At 36.4% G+C, this 22,440-nt stretch overlaps 1 protein-coding gene across 1 annotated transcript in view; it reads left to right on the top strand.

Moving 5' to 3' along the window:
• The window catches only part of METTL25 (methyltransferase like 25), a 169,247-nt gene extending 147,665 nt beyond the window's left edge, over window positions 1-21,582 (top strand). The window contains exons 9-12 of the mRNA XM_044677743.1: window positions 5,155-5,248; window positions 19,051-19,125; window positions 19,951-20,022; window positions 21,289-21,582. Coding sequence (XP_044533678.1) covers window positions 5,155-5,248; window positions 19,051-19,125; window positions 19,951-20,022; window positions 21,289-21,405 — 358 coding nt within the window. The 3' untranslated portion in view covers window positions 21,406-21,582. The remainder of the gene's footprint in view (window positions 1-5,154; window positions 5,249-19,050; window positions 19,126-19,950; window positions 20,023-21,288) is intronic.
• Window positions 21,583-22,440: the final 858 nt, after the last annotated feature.

Here is a 22,440-nt window from a genome sequence, read left to right as displayed (position 1 = left end):
TATTTAATGTACTTTAGGAAACTTAAAGGAGATATAAATGTCCACATTCTTATGTGAAAATTTTAAGAACATTGGTTTCAAGCAACTATAAAATGATAATATGTGGGACATGTTTTAATCTACATTTCTCTACTCAAGAACTGAGAAATTATAACTTTTAAAATCTTTTAGATGTAGCAAAATGATTGTGAAAACATACAAAAGAAACTTAAACATTGCTAGAGGGGACAAGCTAAATGGTTCAGTGAATTGAGAGCCAGGCCTAGAGATGGGAGGTACTGAGTTTAGATCTGGCCACACACACTTCCTAGCTATGTGACCCTGGGCAAGTCACTTAACCACCATTGCCTAGCCCTTACCACTCTTCTGCCTTGGAAACAATGCACAGGATTGATTCTAAGATGGAAGATAAGGATATTTTTTAATTGACTCATCTTGAAAGTTGTGATATAAAGAAAAATGGTTAAAAGAAGGCAAGAGAAATTCAATATTGAACCCCTCCAATGAATACAATTTGTTGTTTTTTTTTTTAATGCCACTGAGATCCTTCTTGAACCAGATATACTTATCTGTCTACATGTTGTTTTACCTCAGTAGGATATAAGTCCCTTGAGGGTAAGGACTGTTTCATTATTTTTTTTTGTTTGTAACCCTGGCACTTTTCAAAATGCTTAGCACAGAGGAGGTTTTCAATAAATGTTAGTTGACTTGAAATTAATGAAATCGAAGCACTGGAAGTAGTGTTAATGCTAAGTGTTCTATTAATTTTTTATTGGAAAAAAACCTTTTTGACAACCTCCTCAATCAACACTCAGTTGACTCCAATATATTTTCATCTAATAAGAAATGACCTGACAAAGACGCCAACCTTTAAGATAAAGACTACTATGAGTGAAAATAACAAATGGGAAATCATCAAGGATTGATGACTTCTTATAGAAATATACTTAGCTTGGTCAGCCTGTCCTTGAATAGGACGTTTCTCCATAATATTCCCAAGATGTAGTTATCCATAAAGCCATATGGCAAACTTAGGTATTGCCATTCAACTTTTGGAGATCTTTATTTTTAGAATTTTTTAATCAAAACTGACCTCTGTATAATAAGAATAAATTTTAAAAAGAGGAAATAGACCTTAAATAAAGAGTTCCTTGTCAACATTAATTCTATTCAGTATTCTTGTTCCTGTAAGATGAATATTTGCCAACATTTTGTCTTTGCTCCTCTTCTCTTCTCTTCTCTTCTCTTCTCTTCTCTTCTCTTCTCTTCTCTTCTCTTCTCTTCTGTTCTCTTCATTTATTCTTGGCTACCTTACTTGTTACCCAACTGTTCAGCTAACAACTAGACTCATTGAACATTAGATCTTCAAAAGACTTTTGGAGAGCATTTGATCCAACTTATTAGAAGTCAAGGTATCAAGACTGTATCACCCAGTACCTGCTGTACATCTCAAACTAGACAATAGACAATTCAAGCTCAATATATCCAAAATGAGATTTATTATTTTTGCCCATATATCTGCCTCTTCTCCAAACTTTTTATATTTCTTTTGAATGTACTACCATCCTTCCAGTTGCTCAGATTTACAACCTCAAAGTCAACTTCTGTTCTTTTTCTTTATCATATTCCATCAGCTGTCAAATCTTATTAGTTCTAACCACATATCATCTCAGCTATCCATCCCATACCCTTCATGTACATAGGCACTAACAAAATTCAGGCCTCATCATCTCTTTCCTGGAACATTGCAACACACTCTTAATTGGTCTCCCTGTTTCTGCTCCATCCCCCTCTCCAGTCTAGCCTCCACATATATTCTAAAATAATCATCTCAAAAGTGAACATATTACTCCTTTGCCAAATAAATCTCAATTTCCTTAGGGATCAAATATTAACTTCTTATCTTGTCATTTAAAGCCTTTCACAATCTGATTGCACATTTTCCCATAGTTGTTTTATATAATTCTCCTTCATTTATACCATATTATGGCCAAAATGGCCTACTTATCATTCCCCTAACTTGGCATTCAGGCTCCTTGCTCCACTTTTTAAAAAAAGCCTTACCTTTTGTCTTAGAATTAATTCTAAGTGTCAGTTCCAAGGCAGAAGCACAATAAGTGCTAGGCAATGGGCTTAACTGACTTACCCAGGGTCATTGACGTAAGAAGTATCTGAGGCCAGATTTTGAATCTAAGACTTCCTGTTTCCGGGTCTAGAACTGTATCCACTACTACCTAGCTGCCCCTCCTTCCTCCATTTTCATATATGTTTTATTCCTTCTTACCTTTACCTCTTTGAGTCCTCATCTTCCTTCAAGAGGTAGCAACTCCTCCTCAAATCTTAGTTATTGTCTTTCTCCTTCTCTCTGATAATTAATTTGTATTTACATATTTGCATGTTGTTCACAACAGAATATAAGCTACCTGAGAAGCAGAAATGGTTTTATTTTTGTCTTTGTATTGATTGTACCTAACATAGTGTGAAAACTCCCATAATGAATATCCATAATAAGAATCTCAAGTCTCTAAAATACCTTCCTTGTCTAAGAGACTATTTCATATACAAAACTGGTAGATGAAAAATTAACATATTAAATGCAGTATAGCCTTTATATATCTGAAAAAACCACATAAGGAATTTTCTCAAATTAAATCCATAGTTTTATCAGGACATATCACCAGAGTGGAGCATATAGAAGATCTTAAAATGCTAGAAAAATCCAATCAGGACTGCTGAAGATTATTTTATTCTAGCGGGAGAACCAACAGTCACCATATTCTTTCAAAAATTATTATTATAATCATTAGCCATTAACTTCTTTTGGCAACATCATGATGACTCAGTACTCCTTGATAAAAAAAAAAACTCTGTTTTAAATTGAACAGAAGAAGGTTAGGAAAGAGGACAATAAAATTTAAAATATATTTTCAAACAAACTATTTTTCATGATATTGCCATATTAATTTTCTTTCTATATAGGTCTGATCACATCACTCTTCTGTTCAAACCCCTTCAATGAGAACCTGATGCCTGACAACTAAATATCAAGTTTCTTAACTTGTCTTCCCTTCAAGGTTCTCTTCACTCTCACATCATCAGCCTTCCTTTCTGGCCATATTTCACATTACTCTACCCATAGAGTAGCCCAAACTTAACTACTCCGTTTTCAGTACACATTCAATGCTTTCCCACCTTTGTGTTTTTGCTCATACTATTCCATACTGTTGCTGGAAGCCATCTCATCCCCAGCTACATGTCCACTTAGTGAAATTCTCCCCATCCTTTAGGGTTTAACTCAGACGTTACCTTCTCCATGAAGCATTTCCAGATCTTCTTCATTTAGAATTTAATATTTTATTCCTCTGACCTTGTATAGTCCTTTGTTTATAGCTCTCTTGCATCATCTTTTCTTTTTTGTATTATGGTTATTTATGAGGAATAATTACATTACTTGTTAGGAAGCCTGTCTCATGTTGAAACCCAAACTTTCTGTCATTTCCACCGAGACCCATGAAGGAGACCATAATTCGATCATCTTTATTGTTCTCCCCAGGATCTTGTATACTATTCTGCCCATAGTAGATTGAGTTGAATTTTCTTCATCTGCCCACAAATATAAAATATAAACTTGAAAATAAATGAGTAGCACCTGGATTTATCATTCATATGATTTTTTATAAGTAGATCCACTTATCAAACTCATTAATTATTTCAAGACCATTTGTCTCATGGATATTATTTAACTGGAAAAAGACATCCAGGTGAGGTGGAGAGTCAGCTCTTCTCTGTAAGTTTAACCTTATAAAATAAAAGTCCCACAATCACTGACTTGCAGCTGACAAAAGCTAAGAACCAAACACAAAGAACCTTTGATCTCTTGCCATGTGAGAGCAAAATCCAACATCAGAACTCAAAGATGAGATTTAGAAAAGCAGTAGCAGGATTTTTTTTTCGTCCATTAGTTGTGTCCTATTTCCTGACCTCATTTGGAGTTATCTTGGCAAAGATACTGGAATGATTTGCTATTTCCTTCTCCAGCTCATTGTACAGATGAAGAAACTGAGGCACACAGGGCTAAATGACTTGCAGGGAAAGGAAATATTCCTCATCAGATAGGAAGATGCAAAGAAGTTAGGAAAGATATGGAACTTTTACATGAAATAGCAGAATCAAAATCCAAAAGCTTTTATTCATTTGGCATGGTGCTCTGAAGCCGACAAAATAAATTTAAGAGGAAAAATAGAAAGTTCCTGCTTGTATTTTTAAAAAACCATCTGCATAAGAGCAGAATGGAGATGTACTTATAACTGTGATTACATGAAAAAGGTCTGGGGATTGAGATTCAGGTCTACAGGCAGGAGGTCCTGGGTTCAATGTGGCCTCAGACATTTCCCAGCTGTGTGGCCCTGACTAAGTTACTTAACCCCCATTGACTAGCTCTTACTGCCCTTCTGCCTCAGATTGATTCCGAGGCAGAAGGGAAGGGTTTAAAAAAAAGTAGAGTTCCAAATTCAAATAAGCTCCCAGTTGGTTATATTGGTGATCTTAGCTTTCATCTCTGCAATTAGATCCTATTTCTGAAACTAAACTCCAAATTATTGGGGGTTGTATTCTGGAATTGCATCATTTAAATAAGGATACTTAATTATTCAATTTCCCATAAATCATGCGCACACACAGATCTTTAAGGCATATAGAATAAGATCAATAAGTCCAAATTCGGCATATGGGACTTGGTCATTTTCAGGCATTTCAAGTCCTTTCCATATGTATTGAATTCTTGCCACTATTTGCAGGTGTTGCAATGAAATGGGCACTGTGAATTTGAACCTGTAAATTTAAAGTGTGTTTTGTAACAGAATGGAAATTCCTATAAGATCACTATTCCAAGAAAATATCAGATTTTTGTTAGAATACAATATTAGTGATTTTGTCTTATACTCCAATATTGTATTTTAAAAAGCTGTTCAAAAGCAATTTCAAAATAATTTTCAATATGTAATAGAAATTGTTTAAATGAGACTCACTATATTTAAATCAAATCTAAAGTTATGTTTTCATCTATAAATACTCAATAAATGTTTGTTGATTGAATATAAAATACACATATATCATAGTAAACCAAATACAACATGATTCTTTTTTGTCTTTCAGTGATAAGCATGTTGGAAAAATTTATTCTAAGTCTGCTTCCTTTTTGGATTATGTCAAAAAATCTCTGAAGAAGCTTGAATTAGATGAATCCAAGGTTGGTACCTGATTACCCAATGTTTTACTGAATTACAAGATAATGAATGAAGTGAGGTACATGGAATGCTATGTTTACATTTTTTACCTGCAGTCTATATGAGAAACATTAAATTACATAGAGATCAAACCTCAATCTCTTTTATTAAAGGCATTATTAAAGTCCTATGAACACTCAGAGGACTCTTAGCTAAAAAGAAACTAAGTCTGATCTCAAAATCACACTGTATTTGGGAATGAAAATGGAAATTAAGTCAATTATGTAGAAAAATTGATTTAAATTGTAAAAATTTCTGTTTTAAATATATTAATTATAATTTTATTTTTATATTTTACTTATTTAAAGACTGGAAATTTTCCTCTCTAAGTAAACAAATTAATTATTTTGTTACCCAACTTGTTTTTGAATGAGAGAATCCTGAAAATCAAAAACTACATGAAAGGTAATAACATGGTATGACAACCATTGTATGACAACCAAAAAAAAAAAAAGATCAGTAGGTAGGATTGCTTATTCTAGCATGGGAGAAGTAACATAGTATTCCATTTGCAAGGTACATATTATTCTATTACTGGAATGTTAAAATGTATTTGAAATACTATGATAATCTAAAAGGTATATAAACTAAGGAAGCAGCTAAATGGCTTAGTGAATGTAGCATCAGGCCTGGTCTCAGAAAGGCTCATCTTCCCGAGTTCAGATCTGGCCACAGACACTTACTAGCTTGTGACCCTAGTCACAACACGTAATTTATCTCAGTTTCCTCATCTTTGAAGTGAGCCAGAGAAGGAAATGGTAATCTACCCCAATATCAGGTGGGATCACAATGGGATCACAAAGGGTCAAACAACTGAAATAACTGAACAAGGAAAATATAAACTAAAATGTGATCATGGGCAGTGAAGGGGTAGATTGAAAAAACCTTTCTTCACAGTACTTGCTTATTCTGAACCTTGATTCTGAAGGTCACAGAAAACTGAAAGGAATTGGGGGTGGGGATTGGGGAAACTGTTTAATGACAACAAGAAATTAAGAAATAAGAGAGCCATAGCAGAATGGGATTGTGCTTTTTCTTGAACTGTATTTCCACATTCTCATTGAAAGCAAAGTAGGGGCTTACAGAAGAAATGAAGAGCAATCTCTCGTGAGGTGCGTAGAAGTTGGGTTGAGTCTAGATTTGTAGTGTTAAAACCCTATCTACCATTTTCCCTTACTCCAGTTATCAAAATTAATTTGGTTTCTAAAGCCCAAGGGGTTTGTGCTTTACTGGCCTTGGGGAGGTCCCTAGGTGGGTGTTTCTCATCTCCCATCCATCTAGGCCTTTCCCAAACAATCTACCTCCATTTGGAGGTAGTCATCTCTTTAAATACCGCAGAGTACTAGGCAGGGGGACTTGGTGTTTCTTGGAGTCACAAGCCAGGAAGGGCCTCAGTTTTTATCGTCTGTAAAATGTGAAGATTGAACCAGAATTGGGTCAGCAAACAATGGCCAGGAGGCCAAATCCCACTGTAGCCTGTTTTTATGTGGCTTTTGAAAGAATAAATAAAACTTATTCAAAGTTTTAATGAACCTAAATAAAATTAAACTTTAAGATATTTTCAAAAATTATTCTTAGATAAGGAACCATACAAAAACAGAAGTAGACTAGGTCTGGCCCTTGTGGGCCATAGTTCATTGATGCCCTGGTATAAATGATCTCTGAACTCTAAATCTGTGTTCTAATAAGCCTAAGTAAAGATTTTAGTGTAGAACTTTTTAATCAGGTAGCATCTATATAAGCAAACATTGATCATATTTCCTCAAACACAGTTCCTCATAACTTAGAATATGAATAAGTGTGGTTGTTTAGCAGCACAGACTATAAGGCAAATGGCCACTTTGGTCATTTCCCTATCCAGTCCTGCTCTGTGAATTATGAAAATGTAACCAGTTAGTATTGTGAAAAAGATGGAGGCACCAGGGATGTTAAAATATAATCTAAATGATTGTGGGTACACACACTAGGTTGTAGGAGAGACAGGACCAGGATAGGGAGATCAGAGATCACAGCTAAGCTGCTGATAAATGACAAGAATGTCACCAACTGTCACCAGCTCACCACTAGGCCAGGGTCTTTGGAACCAACAGGCAAGGTAAAAGGTTTTAACAGGTTTAATTATGTTTAACTAAAATAAAGGTGGGATAGGGAATTCTACACTAAAACCTAATGGGCAAAACCACAGGGTAAGGGGGAGGACTTAACTTCTCTAATACTAATTGACCTAGGCCAGGCTGGGCATAAAGGAGCTGTTCTGGAGTCTCTGGGGGGCTGCTTCAAACCTGGTTCCAGCCAGGCTTGACCAGCACAGCTAAAGGGTCTGTGGGTGGCTTTGAGGGTTTCTCATGGTAATCCACAGATGATTCAGGATGTCAGAAGCCAAGGTGGTCCAAGGTATCCCAGTAGAGAGGGTGTGCTTGAGATGCTGTCCCAAATGCCTCCTCCACTTGGTGCTGCTCTGTAGGTCTTGTCCCCTTGCTAGATTCCACCACCACTCAGGATCCCAGGGAGTCAGGATGCAGGGTGTCCTTAACTCTGAGATCTCCCAGGGCTAACAACAGTTTGTGCCAACCCCTAATGGAGTCTCTCTCAGGGCACAAGCAACTTCCTGCTCCTTCATTCCATCTTGAAATGTTCCAGCTCCAGCCCTTCCTGCTAGGTCAACCTTAATACTTAATTAATTACTAATTAATCTTCCTCACAACAGTGTTTATTTAGCAAGTGTTAGATATTTTAACTATAAATATGCCACATTCTGCACACAAAAAATCATATATGTGAATATGTATGTGTATATATGCCTCTCTTTAGCTATAATTCATATACCTTAGAGGGCAGAAGTATTCTTTGTAATACATTTAGTGCCATACTAGGAGAAATGGAAAAGGTAAGGCAAGACTAAAGCTCAGTGCTGAAGAATAATTTTTAAAAAGCACATACTGCCATGTTAGGAAAAAGTCACATTTCTCTAGAACAAATTTTTCTTAACATAGAACCTATGAATTGTTTTAACATTTTGATAACTGTATTCCAGTATGATCTATTTGTAATCCTACATAGTTCATTTTAGGCATCCAAAAGCATTATTCTGAGAAGGATCTCATCAGACTGTCACAGGCTCTGGTCCTCCAAATTTAAGGATAGCTACTATTGAGGGGAAATGATTACACAAAGATTAAGGAAAATAAAGGAGATAAGAGGACCAAGGTTGAACAGATAGAGATAAAACATAGATATTGAAAAATCATTAAGCAAGTGAAAAGAAGTAAAGAAGTACACAAAAAGAGAGCAGATTTTAAAAAAAGAGGAGGGGAGGGGTAGGTAAATGGTCAGGAATGCATAAGGTGCTAGACTAGAACTCCACTTCATTTCATTTCCATTTTATTTATCCTAGTTCTTGTCATTACAGTATAGAAGTAAACGTTTTAACCACAGCCATACTGAAAAGGGATTCAACAATCCAGCTCTCTGCATAAACAAAATCACATCACTGCTCACATGAGTTTCTAATCATTGAAGAAGACAACGTGCCTTCAGAAGCCTTTTGATTAAATTGGTGTTATAGCTTCCTAATATTTACAAACTGTTACATTTATACAAATGAATCTGTGTTGAACAAACATATATCAATGTGTTTCTGATCCTGCAGTGAACATCTGTTAACATTCAAAATGATGTAAACAAGGGAAGTGTCTAGAAAATCTTCTAACATGCTTCTGGACAGGTTCTTTGCCCTGAAAAATTACTTGAAGACATGTCCAGTAAAACAGAACACTCTCAGACAAATCATTATCATTCCAAGCAGGCCAGCTCTGCATGTTCTAGATTTACATATGGCTGATGGCCAGCCTCAAAGAGGAATCCAAGGTGACAGATCCTGAAGTCATTTATGAAAGACAGCTTCGGACCATCTCCCTGAGAGTATTTGTCATTCTAGCAATTCTGTTAAGAGACAGACAGATGGGCTGCCAACATTTCCTTTATAAATCCCATTCTTTTTAAATGGGTGCCTAAAATATTACTAGTTTCAGTAACCTTCTCTATAATTCATGAATAGAACATTTTGAAAAAAAGTATGTCTAAGAATGAATTTTAGGAACAGAGGCAGTTTGATATTCAAAATGATCCTTTATTTGTGTTATCTTTTGAGTGAATAAACTGCTTGAGTAATTGGACACTAATTATAGACTATTAGAGAAAGAAGTGTTTCAGACTCTGAAGAAGTTAAACCCAACTGTACACATTTCGGTATACCAGCTACACCATTACAATGTGTCACCAAATAGAATAAAGCCACCATAGTCCTTTTTAATGTCATTCTGATAAAGATGTCCCTTCTTGCAAAAAATTGCAAAACTTTCTAATACTTAGCTATAATCACAAAAATCTTCATAATTTCCATATCACTCATATTATCAATGGTATGTAGACATATAACTAAAATAATCACTTCTTGGCCTTTTTCTTCTGTGACACTGGAATCTGGAAAAAAAAAATCAAAGAACTAACTTCCTTTCAGTTTACACTTCTCTTGTTCCTAAATCAATGTGCTTTGCTCTTCAAATAATATTAAATCTCAAAGATTTTACACTTTCTTATTCTCTGTCTCTCTTCTTATTCCTTCTTTCTCCTCTCCTGAAGCATATTTTTCTCTTTTTCGGGGGCGTGGGGATGGGAGGTCACTAAGAGTTAGAACATTTGTCTTGAGTAATATAGGAAGAGGGGAATCAAATAAATAGTTACATAGAATCTCAAGCTTGGAAGGGACCTGAGAGGCTATCTATCTAATCCAATCTGTATCACCTCTCTAATAAACCTGGTTTTAGACTCTTCTTTTCATTAATTAAATCATCACTATTTTTTGACCACTCTTTGGTTACAGAGTTCTTCATTATCTTCTGTTCTTTCCTATGCAAGTTACCTCCTGGTACCTACAAGTACTTTCAGACAGAATTGTTGGGATGACTATCCCAACAATCTGAGTTAACACAAAGTTCCTCTCCCCATTAGCATTAACCTCATAGCCCCTGGGAATTCTCTGTCGAAGAAAGTTCAGACCTTGCAAGACCACAGGTTTGTTAAAAATTACATAGGTGGTCTGAGGCATCAAGATCTCAATTACTGGCTTCAATTTCTGTGGTAGAAGCAGACAAAAGTTAATGAGCTATACGTGTGAAAGTCATAGATGTATATATAGGCATGAATACATATACATACCCCAAATTGGATTCTATTCCAATCCATAATCTTTCTCCAAAGTATGATTTTTTTTACCCTCAGCCACAGACTTCATTTTGTTTTTTATTGAACTGTTTTCCAATGTTCTTATACTGCTAGATGGTGTGGTAAAGTCAAGAGGACTTGAGTTAGGGCAGTTAGGTAGCACAGTGGATAGAGTGTCAGGCCTGGAGTTGGGAAGATCTGGATTTAAGTTTGGCCTCAGAAACTTCCTGGCTGTGTGATCCTGGGTAAGTTATTTAACCTGGATTGCTTAGCCCCTACTTTTCTGTCTTAGAGTTGTTACCATGACAGATGGTAAGAGTTTGTTTTCTAATGGGGAAAAAAAAAAAAAAGACAAGTTCAACTGCCTTACCTATAAAATGGAGATAATAATAGCACCTCCCTCTGAGGGTTAAGAAAATCAAATGAGATATTTGTAAAAACCATTACATACCTTAAAATACTATGGAAATGTTAGCTATTCATATTTTTAAAGTTATTTTTTTTATTGCTTCTTTCCCTTTCTCCTTGTACTCTCTGATCCAATGACACTGGCATTCTTTTTATATCTCATGCATGATATTCTATTTTCTAACTCCATGCCTTTGGTTGTCCCCCATACCTGGAGTACTTCCTGACCTCCATCCTCTGGCTGTCCTGGCTTTCTTTGAGATGCAGTTTAAATACAACCCTCTATAGGATTTTTTTAGGATTATCTAACATAAACTGTTCTTTTTTTTTCCTTTTTTAAATTAATTTTAATTTTTAAATATTTTTCCATGTTTCCATGATTCATTTTATTTTCCTTCTCTTTTCCCTCCCCTCTCCCAGAACCAACAAATAATTCCACTGGGTTATACAATTGTTATCACTTGATACCTCTTTCCATATTATTCATTTTTGCTATAGAGTGATTTTTTTAAAGCCTAAACTTCAAATCACCTACCTATATATACATGTGATAAATGATGTCATATGTTCTTCTTTTGCATTTCTACTCCCATAGTTTTTTTTCTCAATGTGGATAGCATTCTTTCCCATAAGTCCTTCAGGAGTGTCCTGGCTTGTTTCATTGCTGCTAGTAGCAAAGCCCATTACATTGGATTGTTCCACAATGTTTCACTTTCTATGTACAATGTTCTGGTTCTGCTCATTTCACTCTGCATCAGTTCTTGGAGGTTCTTCCAATTCATATGGAAAGCCTCCAGATCATCAGTCCTTTTAGCACAATAGTATTCCATCACTATCAGATACCACAATTTGTTCAGCCATTTGCCAATCAAAGGACAACCTTTCATTTTCCAATTTTTTACCACCACAAAGAGTCTCTGCAGGATTTCTTGAAAGTTCTACCTACTAATAGACCCTTCTCTCAGAGTTTATCTCCCATTTCTCTTCTGTATATCTTGCTTGTATATAGTAAATTCCTTTAAGGCAGGGTCCTATTTTGGTACCATAACACTGCCTAGTGCTTAGATACTATTTAATAAGTACTTTTTGGCTGAACTGAACATCTCTTCTTAGCTTGAATACAAATTCCTCACAGGATAGAACTATAGATATTCTAAAAGGATTGTTAGAATTTGAGTCAAAAGGATTCAGGTTCCAGTTTCAACTTATCTTTACCTCTGACCTTATTGGGCCATGTACAAACTATTTTTAAATAGTTTCATATTATATAGACTGGAGGTGATAGAATTAGTACAACTTATCTGCTGAGCTTATGTAGAAAGTGATTCTCAAACCTTAAAGCTCCAAATAAATATGATTTATCATTATTATCATTATCATTCTTATTATTCTTAGTATTTTATTTAAACTACTTGATCACATCCGTGGATATTTCTTGCTTCAGTCCAGAGCCATTCATGCTTTCTGATTCCCTATAATTTTTCTCCACCTTTTTTAAAAAAACAAACAAACAAAAAAAAAAACAACCCTTTGCCTTCTGTCCTAGTATTTGTTCTAAAACAGAAGAGTAGCGAGGGCTAGGCTATGAGTGTTAAGTGACTTGTCCAGAGGCACACAGCTGGGTAGTGTCTGAGGTCAGATTTGAGCCCAAGTCCTCCTGACTCCAGGCCTAGCACTCCATCCACTGTACTACCTAGATGCCCTGAGAACTTTTTCAATTTCGTGATTAGCAGCATGATGTAGTATATCATGACTGAACTTGGAAAGGTCTGACTTCAAATCCTCTGAAGTATGCTTGCTCTGTGAATCTGAGCAATTCATTTTTAATCTCTCAGGCATTTCTCCAAGGTTATAAATTGCTAGTTTGTGCCATTCTTTATTGATAGGTATATTCTCACCTTTCCCTCTGCCAATAAAACACAAGCGCAGTCTCTATCCCTTAACATTTCCCAAGTATCTATGAAATACTCAGGTTATATTGCTGAAACAAGTTAAACAAGCAGTTGAACAACAAAGTAATAATAATAATATTACCTAATATTTTATAACATTATATAACATTTTAACTTTTTTTCACAGTTCTTTCCTATACAAGCTATCATTTGAGATAACAAAACTCCAAGGTAGGCAGGACAGGCATTATCCCCGATAAAGACCTTGAGAAAGAGAGACAGAATGAATGGCCCAAAATAAATAAATAAATAAATAAATGATCAATCTAGTTAATGACAAACTATCTCCAGGAGGTCTCCAATCTGTCCTCTGTAGCAGAGATTACTTGGGTCCCATGCATACACCAGGGGTCCTCAGATAAATTTCAGAGGACCTAAAAACTTGGATGGGGTGGGGGGGGGGGATTACAAATCAGAATGAAATTTAGCATTGTCTTAAATTATCTGAAAACATTTCCTTGACAAAGGGCTTAAAGGTTTCAGTAGACATTGCCAAGTAGGTCCATAATCCACACATAAGAATCTTAATCAATCTCTAATCAATCCAACAAATAAATATGTCTGTGATTGCTGCTCACTAGTCATTAAACACCTAGTTTTTATATTTTTCTATCTCTTTGAGATTTCTCTAGCCCCTTATGGATTCATAGTAAGGAAAAACATTCATTCAAGTAAACAAAAACGGAAGGAAGGAAGAATTCATAGTGTGGAAAATAAATATTGGATTGGGAAACCATTTTTGTCTTTACCCCCCCCCCAAAAAAAGTTTGATTTTAAAGTTTAAAGTCTTGCCCCCAGGCTATAAAAATTAGATGTGTCCCCTCTTCTTTTGGCTAGATCTTTTTGTCTTTATGAAGGATAACTGGATTAAAGGTATATTACTTTCCTGGACTGACTTTTGTTACAGGCAGGGTGGAGAACTGCTCCATGTTTATCAATCAGTGGTAATCCAGCCACATGGCAGAGAGATAAGGGTGTGTTGGTATCCTCCTGGGACCTACCTCTTCTTATGATGAAGTGCTGAGGGAGGAATTGGAGTCTCTGAGGCCATTTCCTAGGGGTCTGGCGGTGCCCAGGGGAGGGACTGAATGGCATCTATGTCAGAAGGGACATATATTGGCTTGCTTGATAGGAAGTCTCTTGCCCAGCCTAGCTGCTAGTTACTCACTCTGTCGGGCAAGTTCTGTGGCATCTTTTTAGACTGTGGAAGGAGTCTACTAGCTAGTTAAAAATCTTCAGCAGCCCATTAATAAATTAATTTTATTTACTGAATACAACCTCCAGAGAATTTCACTCCTTACAATAGAATTCTAGGAGAACTTATTAAAAAATCAAGTAAAATGATAATAAAACAAGAAGATATGCTGGCGGGTTGGAGGGGGATGGGGATAAGAAGTGAAGATTATCTCCTAGTAATGGCTTGAGATAAGGGTGATATTAATTATTTTAGTTGCTCTGTGCACATTGCTTATGGCTTCTGCTCAGTGTTTTCTCTTTCCTGGACTTCACCAAATAGCAACCTTGAAGAAAAGGCAGCTTGGTTCCATTACATTAGTATATGCCAGTAGGCTTTTGGAATGATTATAGAATCATGAAATTAGAAATGACCCAAGAAGTCATTCTGGCCAACCTAATAAAGGAATCCTTCCGTTACTTTGTTGAAACCAATGCCAAATTTCCTATAGCTCTTTGCCTAGACCTCTCTCTTTTGGAGATCTATCCACTACACCATAATGCCTGTGTGTGTGTGTGTGTGTGTGTGTGTGTATGTGTGTGTGTGAGATTCTTACCTCCCTTCCCCCTTTCTAACACTTCTATAAAATGGAAGAGGACAGCATAGAATTGAAGGTCGCTTTGCATTTTTCTTTGTTTCATAGGTTGCTATGGCCAACAAATTTGTTCCTTAATTAGCCAGCCTTCTAACAATATGTGTGATTCTATTCCCAAGGAAAATTAACACTAAAATTAAAGCTAAATTAAGCAATCAAAAGTCTTGTGTTAAATGATTTTGAGGAATACACTACTTTTTAACATCAAGTACATAAAGTTAGATTTAGTTTTCTTTAAAGAATAGACAAATATTCATCAAGCATACAGCTATTCTAGAGAGAATAAACACTTTGCATATCAAAGTCTTCATCTCTTTCACTCAGTTAACTACATTGTTTACAGATGTCTCCATGGTAACTAATAGTCTTAGGAAATAGTATAATGTTAAGATAATGTCATTGAAAGAATAAGGAGAAATGAAAGAGAAAAACAGGTTATGACTTTTCTCCTTTAGGAAAGGGGGAAAAAAAAGCTCTTTTTATGGAAAACATTTAATTCCATAAAAATGACAATACTTTATTATTACTTGAATAATCTACTTTTATTAATTGCTCTGCTCATATAACATGAGGATGGTTCCAAAATGTTTCCACATTTCTCAAGCTTCTCACCCTGTCCCAACCTTCCAACACTTAATAAGCCCTGCTTAGTTGAATAAATTCAATTCATCTCGTCTTTCAATTTTCAAAATAGTTTTTCTCTTTGCCTTCTGAATCAGGAGATATCATGCCTCATTCTTCTACTTGTATCTTTCACCCCATTTCTTCTCACCTCTTATACATCCTTACTCTATAATCATCTCCTCTCTAGAGCTCCAATACATTTTTATTCTGCTTTTTTTTTTTTTAACTTGTGCTTCCCAATGCCTACACATATTCCTAACTTAAAAAACAAACAAACCTTCCTTGGACCAGTTCTCATCTGCATATCATTACACCTTAACTCTCACCTTCACTGCTAAACTTACTTTTTAAATTTTTCTCTCAATAATGCCTTTAATTCTTCCCTATCTATGCTGTTTTCAGCTCTTTGTAATTTAGTTTTTCCAGTCCTCTAGTCAGAGTGCTATCTGAAAAGTCATAGCTGACCTCGTGATTGCCAAATCCTCTGATCCTTTCAGGCTTCATCTGAAAACCTCTCTGCAACATTTCAGACTAATGACCATACCTTCCTTCATGCCCTTTGCCCTCTCTTACCTCCCTGAGACTCTACATTCTCCTGGTTCTCTTACACCCCTTCTCTACTACTAATTCCTTATGAGTAGGCATTACTCAGGTTTCTGTCTTTGGCACTCTTCTCTTTCTAAACCCTCTCTACCAGCATTCTCATTCACACATTCATTATTTCAAATATTCCCTCTGTACAGAGAAATGAATCCTAACTGGCTTTCAGATCTCTCCCTCTCCCTCCCCATCTTCTGGTCCTCTCTTTCTCTCTGTCTCTGTATCTGTGTGTATCTTTATGTTTCTGTTTCTCTCTGTCTCTGTCCCTCTCCCTCCCTACTCCTCTTCCCCCCACCTTCTTCCCTCTCTTTCTGTTGCTCCCTCCCTTCCTCTTCTCTCTATCTGTCTCCTGACCTGTATCTCTTAAATTCCCAGGGCCTTTATTTCTTCACATGTAAAAAGCAGGATTTAAACCAGATGCTCTCCTCTGTTCCTTCTAGCTCTAGTTCTGTGATCTTGTGGAATATGGATTAGTGGGGAGAGATGAGGCAAGGACCCTCCCAGCAGGATAATACTACAGTCCAGTTATGAGACCTGCATCAGAATGATGGCAGCGACAGAGGCCATAAGAAGTTTTATATAGGAAAGGTTGCAAGGTAGATTCAACAGGACATGGCAACAGCTTGGATATGGAGAGTGGTAAGGAGTAGAGGATAACACCTAGGTTGCAAGCTTCAATGAATGGAGGAATAATGGTGGCCTCAAAAGTAAGAAGGAAGTTGTGAAGAGATAAGAGTTTGGGCATTCTGAGTTTAAGATGTCTTCAGGAAAATCAATTTGAGATGTCTGATAGGCAACTGAATATATGTGACTAGAGGTCAGCAGAGAGGTTAGGCTGGATAAATTCATAGGAGAATCATCTGCATCGACATTCTAATTGAATAGATGGTTGCTGGTGTGATCATCAAGTTTAGTAGTATAAGAGGAGAAGTGAAGAGAACCCAGGACAGAGTCTTTTAGGACACCCATAGTTAATAGGCATGATCTAGATGGAAATCCAGGGAGGGAAACTGAGGAACAATCTGACAAGAGTAGATCCTGGAAAGGGAAGTGTCATTAAGAAAAGAGAAAGGAGAAGAGTATGATTGGTAGTATCAAAGACTGCAAAGAGGTCAAGCAGAATAAGGGTTAAGAAAAGGCCATCAGATTTGGCAATTAAGAAAGCAGCTAGAGACAGCTGGGTGGCTCAGTGATAGAGAGCTGAGCTTGGAAATGAGAGTGGATCGAATCTGGTCTGAAACTATTCCTAGCAGTTTGACCATGAGCAAGTCACTTAGCCCCACTCACCTAGCCCTTACCAACTCTGGAACCAATGCTTAGTATTGATTCTAAAACCGAAAGCAAGAGGGGGAGAGGAAGGAAGAAAGGAGGGAGAGAGGGAACTATTTTAAAATGATGAGACTTGAAGCCAACCTGCAGAAAGTTGAGAAGAATGAGAGGAAAGGAAATTGAAGTACCAACTGTAAACAGCTTTCTCGAGGAGTTTAGCCCACAAAAGAAGGAGAGATATGACAGCTCTCTCAGATGGACAGATCAAGTGATTGTTTTTGAGGATTGAGGAGATATTGACATGTTTGTAGCAGCAGGGAATTAACCAGTAAATAGGAAAATATTCAAGATTCGTGAGAGTGAAGGTGATAGGAACACTGCTGGAGAAGACAGAAAGGAATGAGATCCCCCTCATGCACATAGAGGAGCTTAATAAAGGAACTCTCCTATGAGACAGAAGTGAAAGAAAAGCTAGTGATAGGTAGCATGCGACTGATCTGGTAAATGACATCAGTACTTTAAAATATGAGACAAGGTACTCCACTCAGAGCATTGGGGAGGGGTGGCCATGGAGGCTTGAAGAGGGCTGGAAATGTTTAGAAAAGCACCTAGGTGAGTGGGATAGTGATTCGATTAAGAGGTGAAATCATGGCCTTGCCACAGTGAAGGCCAAGTTGAAATTTTGCAACATAAGTGTCCAGTGGACCATTCACTTTATGATTTTCTCCAGTAGGAGTGAAGGGAAAAGATGGAAAAGATGGTTGGAGTAATCCAAGGCTGGTGCTTAGAGGAGCAAGATAGCAATAAGATAAGAAGGCTAAGGAACTCCAGAGAAAAGAAAGCATAGAGTTGAATTGGTTCACCAAGAAGTCAAGTTGAAGAGGGGAAGAGTGCAGGAGTGAAGGTCTAGGAAAGAACTTAAAGGGTTAAGTGATTGTAGGTCATGATGAAGGTGGCCCAGAATAGGAGCTGAATCATTGCTGGTTAAAATTGAATAATATTTTAAGGTCAGTGTGAAGGGATTTATTGATAAAAGGAATATGCACAATGATGAAATAATTGGGCTTCCAGGCAAAGTCTGCCTCTCTATTTGGTTTAAAGAGGAACGTTTTAAAAGATGAATCTGTCATTTGGGGGTTAGGCAAAGTACCTTCTAAGGACCCTTCTAACATGAGGGAATGGGGGGGTTATGATTCTGGGATTTTGAAGTCAGAACAATGGATAATATCATCCTGAATGTTGCTGTGTCGTTGCAGAAGATTAAAAAACATTTGTTCAGCTGAATTGCTTCATGCTTCTTGACAGAAAGGACTATGGTAGGCTACAACTACATACACTTTCAGACATGGCCAATATCCTGATTTCTTTTGCGTAATGCTACTTTTTTGTTACAAAGTAGAGTTCTATTTGAAGGCAGAGTGGAGTTATTGGAAAGTGAAGTAACAGCAATTTGGGGCGGGGATAAATAAATAAATGTATGGGTGTGTGGAAATAAATAAATAAATGAGTTTTCTCGTTAGTCAATTAATCAACAAATTTTTATTGGAGCTTTTACTAGTCAACAAATATTTGTTAAGCACCTACTATGTGGAAAGTGCTGTGCTATTTATCACATATTTGGTTAAGTATTGGAGATTCAAACTAAAGGTGAAAAAAGTCCCTCAAGGACAAAGTAGAAAAAGGTAACTATAGATAACTATATAGAGGAAGGTGCTGTTATTTTTAGACTTCAAGAATCATTCATCTTAAAATTTTTTATTTCATTTCTTTAATGCCTACTTTGTTGTAGGAATTATAACAACTACCTAACATTGCAACTGTTTTTTATAGCTATGAACCATTTTTGCTTTTATCTTGTAGCTTACAGATCAAAAGATAATGGATTACTATGAGAAGTACAAGCCCAGAATGAATGAACTGGAAGCATTTAATATGGTGAGTCTCAGAATTAAACTCATTAAGATGTACGTGTGTGTGTATGTGTGAATGTATGAGTGAGATGGACTAGAATAAGACACTATGACATTTTGTGATGGGGCAGTCTAACTCATTTTGTAATATCCTGATTCTAAGAAAACACTGAATTTTGGATCATGTCCTACTTCAAAACTATATTGTGGGGGCAGCTGGGTAGCTCAGTGGATTGAGAGCCAGGCCTAGAGACGGGAGGTCCTAGGTTCAAATCTGACCTTTGCCACTTCCTAGCTGTGTGACCCTGGGCAAATCACTTGTCCCCCATTGCCTACCCTTTCCACTCTTCTGCCTTGGAACCAATACACAGTATTGACTCCAAGACAGAAGGTAAGGGTTTAAAAAAAAAAAAAGCAACTATATTAGGTGTCGGTAAAAGAATAAAGAGAACACATGGAATATTCCTTATGAAGGATTTTATAAATGTGCGGAAAGAAAGATTAGAATTCTTTGAACCCATATTTATCTTTATGCAGTTATTTCACAAGCATTCCTTTTAATGAACTTCATCCTTAGTGCCCCTTTAAATGTTTCCTGTAATATATTGCATGATGATACTTCAAAGCAATTTAAGTAGTATACATTTTCCCTATGTGTTCAGAAAACTTTTGATGTCTACTTTAACCTTTTTTCAGAAGATGCATGATGGGCATTTGCCACATATAGATGGATAGCTAGATATATAATTTCCCATCAATATTTTATTCACCAGGAGAAGGAAAAGGAAAATCTATTTGGTCTGCTGTTTGTCTGGTCCACAATAATAATTGTATCCAATCTTTCTTTTAGTTGAAAGTTGTTTTGGCTCCTTGCATAGAGACTTTGATACTTATGGATCGACTTTGCTATCTTAAAGAACAGGTATTTATATTTGCACTTTTTAAAATATCAGACAAATATCTCGATGAACTATCAACTATCCAGTTGATTGCTAACCTTGTGCCTTTCCCCTCAAATTTCTAGTACAATTATTCTCGTCATATTTGCAAAGTTTAAGTATTCATTCCATCTCTTTTTCAACATATGCCCACCAGATGTTGTTTGCAGCAAAGCTCCAATAGTAAAGCTTATGTTCTTTTAATTGTATGGTAATTACTAGTCAGTAGACGGTAAACACACAAAGCACCATATACCAAGACACTGTGTGGCTAAAATTAGTAGGGGCTAGACAGAAGATACCCTTTCTAAACTCGTTTTCACACGGATTAGCGCATTTATTTGCATTCCCTACTTACAAACTTTGCAGAGTATTAGTGCCCTTCTGAGCAGTGTTGATGGCAATTCTTTTTTTAGTAAATCATAATTGTATGGTTCTTGTTTGAATGGGGCAAAATGGCCCTTTTGGTTAGCTTTGAGGGAAGTGGTTTTTGCAGCTTCTGCTCTGGGCTATGGTCAAAATAAAGTTTTGTGACCTGTTTAAATTAAACACATTCATGGGAACAGCCCTGTTTTTCCACTATAAACCCTTCATTTTAACAGTTACACTTTATCATAAGGAAAGCTTTGCTTTCTTCTCCTGAACAGCCTACTTGGAACAAATGGATTGTAATAAATGTTTGCTTTTGTTCTAACTGGTATTTTTATGGAAAAGGCAATTTTAAAATATTTAAATAATGATGTCTTTTCCTCGGCTGCCAGCTAACTGTAAATCAAAGAATATCTTTGATTCTCAGGATGGAAGGTGGGGGTTGGGACAATCACGCCTACTCTGTTGGGCACTCGTTTTCCTTTTCATAACTCTTTCCATGGACTTAGGCATGATAGTTGGGCAAAATGCTGTGGGCTAAAGATGAACAGATTGAAAGCGAGTTGTTAGAAGTCATGAGAAATTCTGACTTGTTTTTTTGCAACTTATAAAAAATGTATATTCACTTGTGTTGGAAATGGGAAGTATCACCAGTTGATAAATAAGAAACAATTAATTAAAGCACAAATACCGTTATTTTTATTGCAGTCACTTTGTGTACTTTATGAAGCAAGGCCACATCATTCAAGGAAGACTTTTTCCTCTCTTTTTTATGGAATTATGTATGTCTTGTTTTTACATTACAAAAATACGTGCCTACTCCATTATTTCCTTTTTAGTCAACACATTGTTATGTATCTAAAGCTCATATCAATTTACAGGACAACATTGCCTGGTCTGCACTCGTGAAGTTATTTGATCCTGTGAAATCCCCCAGATGCTATGCTGTTATTGCTCTGAAGAAACAGCCATGCTTTCAAGTGGAAGCTAGTTGTTAGATGGAACCAGGCTGGAGAGTTGATGCAATGATTGCTTTTCTAACCATCTCTTTGTAGTCTGGCATTAATAATAATAGCTGCCAGTGATGATTTCTACATGGATTTTAAAAAAAAACAAATAATAAATAAATAAACCATGAAAAAATAGAATTCCGATTCCCTTTCTATTATCGACCATTCCCCCCCCCCCATTCCACCCAAATTGCTAAGGGATAATTGACTTTACTGACCCAGAAAAGTTGTACAGTAATATGATATTATAATGTTATCCCTATTTTCTTTTTAGTATTTTTGTGCCATGGATATTTGTCAAAATCTTGGGTTTTTCACTGGCTTAAAAACAGCAAAGTGACAAATTAATAGAGTGATTCAGACTTCCAGCATTTTCTCCCACACTTTGGAACAATTTTGAAAATTTGTAGGAGGGGAATCTACATTAAAAGTATATCTGTACTTAGACACTAGACTACATATAAAAGATAGATAACATTTTTAGATTACAGTTTATACATTTTCATTCTTTTCATCTGAGTTATATGAGTAATCAACAAGTATTTATGAACTACATCAAGTACTGGAGCTGCAGTCAGAGGAACTCCTCTTCCCAAGTTCAAATCTGGCCTCAGCCACTTAATAACTATATGAGTCACTTCGCCCTGTTTTCTTTAGTTCTTCATCTGTAAAATGACCTGGAAACAGCAACTGAGGTCACAACGAGTCAGATGGAACCAAAAAACAACTACTAAACAACAACAATGCGTGAAGCATTGTGCCAAGCCTTAAAGATAGCTAAGAAAGGCAAAAACAGAACCTCTGCTCTAAAGGAGCTTACAGTCTAATGGAGGTAATTACCCATGGACAAGGGCATCTAAGTAGCACAGTGGACAGCACACCAGACCCTGTGTTCAAATTTGGTTTGAGAAACTTCCTAGCTGTGTGATTCTAGGCAAGTCACTTATCTCCCATTGCCTATCCCTTGCTGCTCTTCTCTCTTAGAAATGATACTAAGATAGAAGGTAAGGTTTAAAAAAAAAA

Source organism: Gracilinanus agilis, chromosome 5, assembly GCF_016433145.1.
Source record: "Gracilinanus agilis isolate LMUSP501 chromosome 5, AgileGrace, whole genome shotgun sequence".
NCBI classification, from domain to species: domain Eukaryota; kingdom Metazoa; phylum Chordata; class Mammalia; order Didelphimorphia; family Didelphidae; genus Gracilinanus; species Gracilinanus agilis.
Note: the sequence above shows the minus strand (reverse complement) of the source record. Positions and strands in the feature narration are given on the sequence as shown.